Source organism: Podarcis gaigeae, assembly GCF_964106915.1.
Source record: "Podarcis gaigeae genome assembly, chromosome: 15".
NCBI lineage: Eukaryota > Metazoa > Chordata > Lepidosauria > Squamata > Lacertidae > Podarcis > Podarcis gaigeae.
In genome coordinates, this window is record NC_139692.1 from 14,608,824 (window position 1) to 14,622,465 (window position 13,642).

The window sequence follows — 13,642 nt, forward strand, 5'->3', positions numbered from 1 at the left end:
CTTGCTTTTAGGGTGCTCTTGTTTTTATTGGTGGCTTTTAGTCATCTTTTAGTCAACTTTTATCCCCCTGCCCCAACATATTCTTAGTTGCTACAGAGAGCTGATGCTAGCAATATAGTCTTATAGGAACTGATCCGTTCCTCAACTCTGCAACAAATGTGTGGTCCAGAAAAGAGTTGTCCTCTGCATTTTGCACTTCTCCTAATCAACTGCCTGGCGCTTTCACAAGGACCACTGCCACATAACTGGAAACCTGGACCAAAACTAACAAAATAAATTTCAATAGGGACCAATGTAAGGTTCTGCACTTAGGCAGGAACAACCAGCTGCACACATATAAGATGGAGGACACCTGACTTGCCAGTAGTACATGTGAAAAGGATCTAGGGGTCTGAGTAGATCACAAGCTTAAAATCGTGTTATGCAGCAGCAGCAAAACGAGCAAACAAAACAAGCAAACAAAAAGCTAATGCTATTCTAGGCTGCATCAACAGGAGTATAGTGTCCAGTTCAAAGGAAATAATAGTACCACTCTATTCTGCCTTGGTCAGACCACACCAGGGATACTGTGTCCCTTTCTGGGCACCACAATTTGACAAGCTGGAATGTGTGCAGGGGAGGGTGACAAAGATTATCAAGGGTCTGGAAACCAAGCCATATGAAGAACAGTTGAGGAAGTTGGGTATGTTTAGCCTGGAAAAGAGGAGACTGAGGGGAGATGTGATAGCCATCTTCAAATATCTAAAGTTTGTTTTCTCCTGCTCCAGAGGGTAGAGCCCAAGCCAATGGATTCAAGTTACAAGAAATGAGATTCTGACTAAACAGGAAGGACTTTGACAGTAAAAGCTGTTCAACAGTGGAACAGACTCCCTTGGGAGGCGGTGGGTTCTCCTTCATTTGGGTTTATAAGCAGAGGTTGGATGGATGCTTTAGTTGAGATTCCTGCATTGCAGGGGGTTGTACTAGATGATTCTATCATAATGTTCATAATTGCAAGAAATTGGGATTTTAGGCCACCCCTGCACTATAAATTTAAAGCAGTATTGTATCACTTTAAGCAGTCCCCCAAAGTATCCTATAATTTGTTAAAGTGCTGGGAGTTGTTAGGAGACCCCACAGAGCTCCTTGGGAAGAAGGTTTGATAGCTAAACCGGTCTGAGAATTGAAGCCCTGCGGGGAATAGGGGTAGCCTAACAACTCTCAGAACCCTTGCAGTTCCAAGGACTTATTAGGGGCAAGCCATTACTGCTCAAAGTGGAATGATATTACTTTAACTATCTAGTGCAGATGGGGCACTAGCATGGCAGCACTTATGCTCTGAAATTCCCTGACTACAGTGGTACCTCTAGTTACGAACTTAATTCGTTCCAGAGGTCCGTTCTTAACCTGAAACTGTTCTTAACTAGAGGTGTGCTTTCACTAATGGGGCCTCTTGCGGCTGCTGTGCCGCCGGCACACGATTTCCATTCTCATCATGAGGCAAAGTTCTCAATTCGAGGTAACTCTTCCAGGTTAGCGGAGTTTGTAACCTGAAGCGTTTGTAATTTGAGGCGTTTGTAACTTGAGGTACCACTGTATTGATATTAGGCAGGCACCTTTATGGCACAGTTTTCACCACGTACTTATTTTATTTTGTTTTGCTTAAGCATGCTTACTCAGATATGTATTATATTACATACATTTGCTTTTAAAAATTGTTGATTACCCTGTATTTTGGCAATTTCATTATTTTTTTTACTGTTTTAACACCTGTTTTGAGTGCATTTTTAATGAACAATTTACACCATGTTATGTACACCACTTAGAGATTCCTTTTGATTAAGTGGTATAGATGCCTTGTTAAATAAAATAAAATATATATTAGGATAAAATACATTTAGAATTGTGCATTTTATATCTTAAAAGTGTGTATTTAAACAAGAATTTTCATGCTAATTAGATAAATGTAGAAATGGTTTGGAACGGACTTATGAATGAACACTTGCAAAAGTGATATAGCCTAGAAATACACTGATCCACTCATGATACACACACACATTTCATGAAGCAGATTCTCCTTTATCAGGGGCTCCTTTGCTTCATGGGAGACCCATGGAACTTGGCATTGCAGCTGTTAATATGTCTAGAGGGATTGAGAAAATATCTGTCAGCAAGGACTAAATCCAACCTGTATTGAATTCCAATGAAAACAGAAATGGGAATAGAAATTGCCAATTTTGTTTATTCATGCCATGTCTGTAGCAGAAATCTACCCAGCAAATACAATCAGTATTCACTGTTGTTCTGTTCAGTCCACAAATGATACGTAATTGGCTACACCTCTCTCAAATTCATGTATTTAATTATTTAAGTAAATTACATAATTTTGCCACAGCAGCTACCAAGAGTAATAGCGTAGTTTTTGGCAGAAGACAAACTGCAGCAGAATGGAGACAGCACTGCATGGGATTAACAAGAGGGCAAAACAGAAAGCAATTCTTTCTTACATCCATGTCAGTTAGCTCAGTTTGTTTTGAGTTCAGCATGCAGATCTGAGGGTGGGCAAGGGACTGCTGAAGGAGATCAGCATGCAAATCAACACCAACACCACCTCATGCACACTGTTCATGGATGTTTGCAGCTTGTGAATCAAGACAGAGTAGACCCAAAGGTTTCATTTAGAGCCTTGGGAATGCCACTAGCTTGGCTCCAGCCTCCAAACATCCGGTGCTTTGAAACTCTGGCTTTGCTTCCTAATCCAAGCCTTGGCACCACTGCTGCACGCCTGATCTGTCATCATCACAAATATACCAATGTTAGATGTTGTGTGCCCTGCAAATAATCCAGAGCCATCTGGTTACATCGAATAAGGAGTAGGTAATGAGCCACATGTTCTCCCTCTGTCCCAGGATCAGAGGAATGATACAGTGTGCTCACATCTATCTTAAAAGAAAAGAAAGATGAGGGGAATGTGCAGACGAGACTGATTATGTCTGACCGTTGACACCGCAACGACGAGTTGGCCCATTTTCTATTGAGCAAGCTTGAATGGTGCCATCATCGCTGAATGATTCCACCGAAATTGAATTGGCCTCTTCTCAGGTCTTAGCTGCGCGCCTGCCCATCAAAAAATACTTACCAAAATGCAAGATTAATGACTGCCAGATATTTAATTTGCTAATACCTGAAAGAGCCGCTTAATGGGGTTTGGGAGAGTCATAAAAGGGGGGGGGGGCGAGTGGGGGGGGGAAGCAGACACAATTATTGCTGTTAAGAACAAACTAGTATGCAGGCCCAGCCATTCATTAAGCAAGTCCAGGGAGAGCTTCTGGCTCTTTGATTTCTTTGCAAACAATCCAGAAAGAACCAACTGGGTTTTTTATATATATTGGCACCGCAACACAGGGATTTTGCATAGTGTTTGGCTTATTTGTCTTTCACTATCCCTACAGTTAGAGGCATGGTTGAGGACTGCTTGTTCTCTCTTGCTGTCTCAGAAGCTCAGAACAATCACTCTTCCTTCCCCCGATGGTTTGATCCCTGTTCGCTCAGCCAACAATCATTCTTTAACTTCTATGCCTTTTTTTCCTAATGAGCTGCTCCTGTTTACCTCCACAATCCTTTTCTTGCATTTGTGATGTTTATTTTAACATCTGCTTTGTCGACTCGGCAGCAAAGCCAACAGCATTACGGGCTCAGCAAGGGATTCGAGTATAGATTTCATTTTAAATGTATAGCCTTCCTGATCCCTGCAGGCTCAGAACAGGGAGCAATGTTCATAAAACCAAGACATCTTTTAGTATAAAATAAAAGCAACACGTTAATACGAAGCTAATGCGTATTTCTGCTGTATTCTCCATACATTTGGTCAAATGCAAAAGAAGACCTCCAGATGTGGTTGGTGCTACAACTAGGGAGGAGCGGGCTGCCCACCCCAGGGCAGATATTGGGGTCCCATGCAAAAAGCAGTAAATGGTACTGTCTCCAGGTCTGAGAGCCACATTTTAAGAAAGAGATTGACTTGGGTGATGAAGGGGTCTGGAGAAGCCAAGTCTGTGGAAGAATGGTTGAAAGAGCCGGGTACGTTTGGTCTGGAGAAGAGAGGTTTAAGAGGAGGCATGGTCAATGTCTTCAAACATCTGAAGAGTAACAGCAATGCTTGGTGGCTGGTGCAAATATCAATCTTATCTATCTATCTGGCTGTCAAAGAGAAGGTGCAAACTGATCATTTCTCCATATGGCAAGATTAGCACCAATTGGGTGGAAATTCTAGGAAAGCAGATGACAGCTAAGATAAGAGTAAATCTCCAAATGGCAAGAGCTGCTCGATGGTGGAGATGGAAGTAGGGATGTCAGAGAATTCAGACAGAAACAGGAGCAGAAACTGCCAATGTCTGCTTATTTGTCCCATGTCCAGAACAGAACTCAATCTAGCAATTATAATCAGTGTTCACTGTTGTTGTTGCTTTTAGTCTGTAAATGATATGGAATACTCTCTCTCTCTCTCTCTCTCTCTCTCTCTCTCTCTCTCTCACTCCCCCTTTTGCATTGTGGTTCCTTTGCATTGAAGTGAATGGAGTGGGATAATGCAATGAAAATATAATTACTGGTACATAATTTCACCACATTGGACAGTGAGATGAATAACACAACTTTTGGTGGAAGACAAACTGCAGCACAATGGAAACAGTGCTGCATGTGGGAAATACAGTACATGGCAGAATGGAAAGTTCCTTCACAAGTGCAACATGCCACTGACACAATAATAGTGTGTGAGTGGTGGATTTATACTGGACCATGCATACATCATTCTGCTTTATTAGTTGTTCTGTGATTTCCCAATGTTGCTGTTTTATTTTCATCTGGAAGGGCAGTGCTATAGCACAACAAAAATGGCACAAATAAACAAACGACCTAGAACATTTGCAGTGTGAAAAGTTTCAGGATTTTAGCAGGGAGATACAGGACATGAACTGACTGCAAACAAAGAGTACATTTGCTCCAAAACTGCTGCAGGTGCAAATGGTGCTGAAAATGGGATCCTGCATACCTGTCCCAATACCACCATGAGCACAAATAATCATGAATGCACAATGAAAAGGACATCTGGAGAGGCCGTGAAATGCAGTGCTGCAACAGCATGCTGAAGTTTACACGGGATAGCTCTACAATGTACTTCCTTCACATTACTTCCCACATTTATGGCATGGTTTAATGGTGGGTTGAAGTCACAAGGACAGCTTAAGCATGTGTACAAAATAAGTTGGATTTAGTCAAGCAATAATATGGTGCATCCATATCATGTTCACCCTGGAGGCATGTGCAGCAAGAGCTCAGAGCTGTTCTACACATTGCACTTAGGAGCACAGCATGTATAAAATAGCTGACACCTGATGGTCTGTCTTAACACTGAGTCAGACCACTGGCCTATCTATCGGCAGCAGATCTTCAGGGTTTTAGGCACGGTATTTCCAAGCACTACCTGGAGATGTCAGGAACTGAACCTGGGCCTCTCTGCATGCAACACATGTGCTCTACCATTGGGTTACATTCCTTTCTCTTAATTACAGATAGAGCCATCAACCTAATCTAATGAAAGTTCCCTTCACTATAGACTTGCAAAATGATTTTACCTAGCTGAAGTTGACTCCTCCCAAGCTGTCTCCATCCCAGCGTCATGACTGGAGGGATAAAATGTTTATCATAACCAGGGAATCAAGGCCAGACGGGTCTTTGAGGATGTCACAAGAAGAGGCAGCTTTGGATAAACTTACATTACCTCTCCATGTGGTTTTCCTAGGAAGAGAAGGGCTTCCAGACTTCCAGCATGATATGGTCAGAGAGTCAATTGAATAAAAAGAAAGTGACTTACTTCTCTGAGAGCGAGCACAGCAGAAAGCCACAATGGTGGCCATCAACACCAAAAACGCCACACCAGCTCCAACTGCCACGCCTATGATGACTGCCATTGGCACTGACTCTGGAAAAAACAAGAGAGCAAATGAAGTGGAGATGGGCTCCGGATATCACCAACTTTTGTCCTTTCTCCTTGTCCCCCATTCACTACCAGAACCCTGGTTGTCTATCATCAGATGCTCCTACAGTCAAACATTAAGGCCACATCTGCACTACACATTTAAAGCAGCACAATACCACTTGAAACAGTCATGACTGCCCCCAAAGAATTACGGAAATTGTAGTTTCTTAGGGTGCTGAGAGATATTAGGAAACCCACTATTTCACCGCACAGTTATAGTTCCCAAAATTTATTGGGAAGAAGGATTGAGAAACCACTCTATGAACCGCAGCTTTGTGAGGAAGTTTCCTAACAGCTCTCAGCACCCTTAAGGAACAACAGTTCCCAAGATTATTAGGTGATGAAAGTGGTATGAAATTGCTTCAAATGTATGGTGCAGATGGGGCCTCAGATTAGTGCCAAACCAATAAAATGCAAGGGTAGCTTGGCGAATGACACATGGTATACTCAGATGAGTTGGTTGGGGACTTGTTTGTTCAGAGGGAAGACAAATGGAGATGTGTGGCTCGTGTCACTGACCCCTGGATCTCTCACATTTGACAAAACAAATGCAAACATTGCTGGTAGAGGCCAGGGTAGGGTGAGTGTGGGTGATTTATTCAGTTTAGTGCAGGTGAACTATTTGAAATATTAAGACTTTTGCAGAGGAGACAGGGAAATAATAATAATAATAATAATAATAATAATAAAAATCCAGGCAGCACACATTCTGGGCATGTGTAAATTTGCTGCACAGGTATGTAATTTTGATACTAAGCAAAGGATGTGGCACACTGGAAACCTCAGCCTTTGTTTCAAAATCATAAGGAAAGAAAGTTTACAGTTCTTACAAGAATCTGTGGTGATATTGTGTGCATGAGCCCAGGAGGTGGCTAGAGTCAAGCACACAGCACTAAACTCTGAGAACATCTTGACCCCCATCCATTCATTTTCTGGATGGACCATGTATTGGCTTCCTATGGGCTTGGTGTCTGGTGACCAAAACGACATCATTTATACTCATTTAGCATGTCTGGTCACAAATCTGACCTACCAAACTGAAATACGTTATGGTGAAGATGTGTAGTTTTCCTTTATGAATGGCTGGATGCTTCAGACGCTCCATACAGATTCAGTCACCGTGTAGAGAGTTTATAAGCAGATACCATCAGCACTGGCTGAGAGATGCAAGAACAGCATCCAGTAGGAGCAGCAGTTTTTCAGTTCTTGCCCAAATCCTGTGGAATGCCTTTCCCAAGGAGTAGGCTGATTTGATTCGGGCATTTGCCTCCTCTCAGAGAGAAGTAGGAACATTTTTTTTCTGGTATCAGGCCTTTGAAAACTAGATCCCTGCTTATCGATTGACATTGTGGATTGATCCTGCTGTTGACTGTTAATTAGGTTTCATTGGTTTTGTTGCTCTTAATAGATTGTGCTTAGTTTTTTTAAAAAAATACTGTATGTTGTGTAATCCCCTTTGTAAGTTAGATAATTGAAAAGCAGTGTAAACAGATAGGAAACAAATTGTCATCGGAATCTATCTTGAAGGAGAGGTGGGTTTGCTTTTTTTAGCACTTTCTCTGGAAGCTGGAGTAGTGCAGCAGAATTATCTGGCACTGAAGCTTTTCCCACTGCAATCAGCAATCAGTCAGTGCACAGCTTCGATGTTATGGCTTGGTTGTTCATTAGCATGTAAGTCAAAACACAATCACCATCCCAAATCAAACCGTTCATTGTGTGGTCCAGTGTGCTTATGGTGACTAGAACATTGGATGAAAACTGACGAGACCTGGGTTCAAATCCCCATTCAGTCCCAAAGCTCACTGGCAGGCCTTGGCCAAGTAGCTAACAAAAGCTTTGGTTTGGGGTCCAAATATTTGAAGGTCCGTTTCCTTCCATGTGATCCGGCCTACCCACTGTATTCAATGTCCAAGCCTCTGCAATATGTGCCCCTCCTTGCGCTGTGCCCAAATCTGCCCCCCTTTTTGGTTAGTTTTGTTCAGCTGAAAAAGAAGCTTCCATTTCTCCCTATCCTTCTCAGGGTATCTGAGAATGCCTTGATCATTTCTGTTGCTGTGGGGATTTCAGCTTACTTTCTTTCACATTGCGACGTGGCCAAGGGTGGTGGATGTGCTTTTTATTTCGAGCAAGCAGTTCTCCAGCATTCTGCAGCCTCCCTGACTGCCCATGCCCCCTGATCTCAAGCACTTCATGGGTAGAGCTACTGCATGATGAGTTTTGACTGGGGCATGGGACCTGGGGAGGCTGCAGTGTGCAGATCACTGGTGAGATGATTTGTAGAATGGAAGGAAGGACATTCCCAAATAACAGTTGGCTACCTCAAAAGCAAGGCAAGTACATAAGAAAATCCTGCACCCCACTCATAAGAATTTCACTGAAATTTTATCATGCCTTAGGTAAAAATTTTAATGCAATTTCTTATCTCATTAATTGATGGATAATAACTGGGATGGGGGGAAAATGCGGAAGTATTTTTTTGACACAGCACGTATCCCACCACTTTTAGAAGCACAATTGGTTGGAATGCAAGGCAGGGCCTTTTCCACTGTGGCACCCAGGTTGTAGAATTCCCTACCTAGATATGTCTGGTTGCTTGGCACTCAGTTTTAAGCTTCAGGTGGAGCAGATAAGACCTTATTGTGGCTTGAAGTTCTGTCTCCCATTTTTATGCTGAATTGTTTCACATTGCTTGTGGTTTTAATGTATGACAGATTTTAGCCATTTTTATTACAATTTGGCAGAACTGGACACTAAACCCACCATGATGCATCCAACAGAACTTGGTTCAGGCTAGAACAGCAGGAGGGATGTGAATTAGGTAACATGAAGGGATGCTGCGTTCAAGATGTAGCAGATGAAAGGAGTCAGGTAGAATGCTACCATTATCACCTATATACACTGTGCGAGGTGCTGCAAAGAATGCAGAAGTGACCTGAACTTCATGCTAACCTACTTTACCGCCAATGTGTTGTTGGCTTAAGTTTCTTCAATCCACTACTTCTCAGTTTGCAAAACCGACCTGCTTTTTATGGTTTAGGGAAAACATTTTATCAATGAGGTTTATTTATTTTAATCACCATTGCAAGGATGAAGGAGTTTAAGCCCCAGCTATTCTCTTACTGAAATGACATTTTCCACTGCAGCACAGTTTTGCTTGACTTTTACAGCAAACAGTGCTCTTTATTCCAATTAGTTTCTGCCTTGAACACTTTGGTGTTGTACCACACAGCCACAGAATATGCTAACTGCCAAAAGAGGATCTTCATTGGTTTTGACAGATCCTGCTTAAATTAGAGGGGAAGAAATGGAATATTTAAGAAAGGGAGTCTGTGAAATTGCTGTTCTGTTCTGTTCTGTGCGCATGTGTTTCTTGTTTTCTTTCTCAGTACCTGTTTTCTGTTGTGTACTTAGCTGTTGTTGTTTTTTCACAAGACTGTCTGGTTCTGATTGACTTGGCAATTTTATCCACTGGGGTTTTGTGTTTACAGTAAATGGTACCCCTGGCAGGAGCAATCTAGGCTTTATTTCACCCAGGTCAAAGACCCAGTTTGGCACACCCACGCATAAACTTTTGCGTACAGGCTGGGAACCTCAGTGGTGCCTCTCTAAAGGCTTCCCGGGTAGCTTTTATAAGCCAGGATGGGCAAGGATCAAGGAGACAGGTGGTTGGTTTCAGTCGTCCAAGAAGCTGTCCACATCTTCAGGGGTAATAGATTGGAATTGATCCCACGCAACTTGACTAGGCAGGACTCTAGCACTCTCTCGCCCTGGCCCTGCTCCCACAGTGAAGTCTACCTCTTCCCGAATCTGAGCGACTTTATCTTTGCAAAAAAACTTTGCAAAATCATTGCAGGTAGTTCCGCTAAATTGCGAACCACCTGAAAGAGTCTCATGCCACTGTTTTCTGCAGATGCAATAGAGGCGGTGAAGAAGGTCTTCTTCGCCATCACTATTGCCATTTGGTAGGCTCGACATTGAGCTCTAACCCATGTCCGGTCAGATTCAGAATGAGTTATCCGCCACCGGTGCTCTAGCTGTCTCAGAGATTGTTTCATTGCCCTCAGATCCTTGAAGCCCGTTTTCCATCTTGGGCCTGGGAGAGGGCCCATACTCCACCACAGATTATAAGGCTCCAAGGAGGCCTCGGGACATTGCTGCTGCTGCTCTGCCTGTGAGTATTGGGCCTGGGAACCAGGCAGAGGGCCTTCTCGGTAGTGGTACCCACCCTGTGGAACGCCCTCCCACCAGATGTTAAAGAGAACAACAACTACCAGACTTTTAGAAGACATCTGAAGGCAGCAATGTTTAAGGAAGCTTTTAATGTTTGAGGCATTACTGTATTTTAATATTGTGTTGGAAGCCGCCCAGAGTGGCTGCGGAAACCCAGCCAGGTGGGCGGGGTATAAATAATAATAATAATAATAATAATAATAATAATAATAATAATAATAATTAACCCTGATAGTGGCACCCCCTATCCCCATAGCTGCAGCACTGCCTTTGGTAGCAAGCAGTAGCGGGGAGAGGCACATTTTAAGTGGAAAACTGCTGTAGGTATGGAGTAAAGGTTTAAACCCCTTTCTCCACATGCTGCAGTACTGATCCCAATCAGTACCCTGTAATTGTTGCTTTTACCTCAGGGGAAAAGTTGCCTGAACTAAACACATTTTTTAAATAATAAAGAGGATGATGCCCTGAAATTGAATGACCGTGTGATGAATCAGCAGGTAGAGGGGAAAATTGTTTCTGCAGTCAGCTCAAATGTCTAGAATTGCTTTCTGTTTGGAAGACTCACAATCCATTATTATGTGGATTGCATATACTGAAAAGGCTGCTGTTGCATATACCAGGGAGGAAGAGAAAAACAACCTCATGGATGCTATGTACCAGATCTGGGGGAATTCTGGGCCTCCAGATGTTACTAGATTCCAACAGTCATAATTCCTGACCTTCGGCCTCACCTGCCAGGATTTAGTTGAAATCCAGTAACGTCCAGAAGGCTTAGGGTTCACCAACCCTGACATATTAAAAGGATAAAGGTAAAGGGACCCCTGACCATTAGGTCCAGTCGTGACCGACTCTGGGGTTGCGGCACTCATCTCACTTTATTAGCCAAGTGAGCCGGCGTACAGCTTCCGGGTCATGTGGCCAGCATGACTAAGCCGCTTCTGTCAAACCGGAGCAGCGCACGGAAACGCCGTTTACCTTCCCGCCAGAGCAGTACCTATTTATCTATCTGCACTTTGATGTGCCTTCGAACTGCTAGGTTGGCAGGAGCAGGGACAGAGCAATGGGAGCTCACCCCGTCGCGGGGATTCGAATCGCTGACCTTCTGATCGGCAAGCCCTAGGCTCTGTGGTTTAACCCACAGCGCCACCCTGACATATACCTATCACAAAAAGGGTAAGAATTCTGTCTGCTAACTGTTGTGAGGGGTAGGTCTCAAAACTGTTCACATAGAGGAAGGGGGGCAAATATTGTTAAGGAGGATACAGTGGCAAGACCACCAACATTTGCAAGTGGCATGCAAGCTGGATGTCTTTGCTGAAATAAAGGATGTAAAAGTATAGCACAAGATGATGGCTGTTTTGTAAAACTCTATCTTTCATTTGAGTTGATAATGGAAAGGGACTGGCAGCTACAGGCAAAGGATAGATCCTCTTAGATCTTGGGCAAGGATGGGTGCATCTGTCAGCTTTGGTTTCTCTCAATTTCTTATTTTTCCAATCTAAAGTTCAGTTCTCTACATCTGTTTGCATTTTCTTTTAGAACACATCTGCATGAAAATTCACCAGCATTTTAAGGAGAATCTATCCCAATCTATACATATTACAGTACATGCTGTTTTGCCTAATATACACATTTTTGCAAAAAAAAAAGCTCCCTAATATAACACATCTTTGCATGTTCCTTTCATGTCTATATGCATTTATATGGGCACTTTAGTATATGCAATTTTTGTACGTATTTCTTGGCTGGAAAACCGCACTGCCAAACCCAGAGAAGTGAGAATTTCTGTAGAGGTCTATGTTTTGTTTGGTGAATTGTTTCAGAAATTGAAAAATTAGGGAGGTTTGCCATTAAATAAATCTACATTCTCTCCCATTCCTAACCTTAGGTTAATTTCTCCTGTTGTTTTGGCTAACAGAGGAAGAGCCCCAACAGTATATAAGGGCTTGCCCTCTCTTGCCCAGCTCCCCATTCCCAGTTACTGGATTTGTAGCTCACATCCATGCATGGGTTTATCATTACTGCTCATGGAGATAGACAGAATTATCCCAGCTGGACATTTTAGAGCCCAGCTGGAGTCCAAGGGAGACTGGTGGGGGGGGAACACTCCCCAACCATTCCTTCACCCTCAGTGCAAACTGAGCCAATTTATTGTGGAATCATTAAGACAGAGTGAATATATGAAGTCCTACAATATCATTGCACACTGTCTTTTTCTCTGGGGGCTTCTTTCCAATTGGATTTTATTATTATTATTATTGGGGGGAAAAACCTACTGCTAGTGGCTCTGGGTGTGCTCTTGCTATTTATCCCCTATTGGCAAGGAAGGTATTGCAATGAAAGATTTCATTATCTGGGTCCAAGCTGTATGCTATATGGAGCTTGAAGTTCTGCAATGCCACAGGCCTAATTTTTGAATTTGACAACACTAAATTGAGTTTGAAACCTGCTTTCCCTTGCAATCGAAGCTGACTCCCCTCCTTCCCAATGTAAGAATGTGTGATTAGTTATTGCAGCGGCATGACAGCAGCCATTCCTATTAAAATGCCCCATGCTGTGTTAAGCCTCAACAGGGAGCAGAAGCACAAATAGTACAGCATTTGGCCCTCACTTGTCCCTGCCTGCCCACACTGCAGCTGGGGGTGCTTGTGAGATGGCGCCTGTACAATCTACATCACACAATTCATGTTTCTGGTGGCAGGCATGGAACTTACCTGCTGTGTCAATTTCCTGTCCCCCATGCTAAAGCTCTGAACTGACAGTGGTGTGCAGATTTGCTTACATGGAGCCACTACCCAGCCCTTAAGATTATAGAGTGCATGATTTCTTCCTCTCTCTCTCTCTCTCTCTCTCTCTCTCTGTGTGTGTGTGTGTGTGTTGGCTCCTTGGGCTGGATCCAGATGGGCTAGTCACACTTGGAGTAGACCCGTTGAAATTAAAGGGTTTTCAGTGAGTCCTGGTCTACTCTAACTTGCATATATTTGCTGCCAAATAGATTTGACAACAGTAACAAACCATTGGTTCATCTATTCCAGTTCCATTTATTGTGACTGTGGTGGAGGCTGGTGCATTCAGGCAAACAGGGCATTGCCCCACCAAGATCAGCCTGCCCTCAGCCAGCTCCCACCCACCTGGCTTCTTACAATCAGTCCCGGGCAGAAATGCCTACCCATTTGTTCATCCTTAGTCTCAGAGTTGCCCTTGCAGAAGTCAGTGGGGAGAGGGGGACAAAATGAGAGTTGATTGGCTCTGGCTCTGCCTACTTATTGCCTCTCTTCTTCCTGGCCTACCAGTCCCAGTGGGTGGACTGGCAGTAGATTTCTGGTCTCGGGCAGAAATTTCCCACATCTTTGTTAATTGAGATCCTTTGAGCAGAAATGCCAGGGATTGCATCTC

General features: G+C 43.3%; 1 protein-coding gene across 2 annotated transcripts in view; it reads right to left on the minus strand.

The window, feature by feature from the left end:
• The window catches only part of KIRREL3 (kirre like nephrin family adhesion molecule 3), a 761,495-nt gene that overhangs the window by 31,400 nt on the left and 716,453 nt on the right, over positions 1 to 13,642 (minus strand). For both annotated transcript variants that reach the window (XM_083713549.1, XM_083713548.1), the window contains one exon: positions 5,852 to 5,959. In XM_083713549.1, the coding sequence (XP_083569675.1) occupies positions 5,852 to 5,959 (108 nt within the window). The remainder of the gene's footprint in view (positions 1 to 5,851; positions 5,960 to 13,642) is intronic.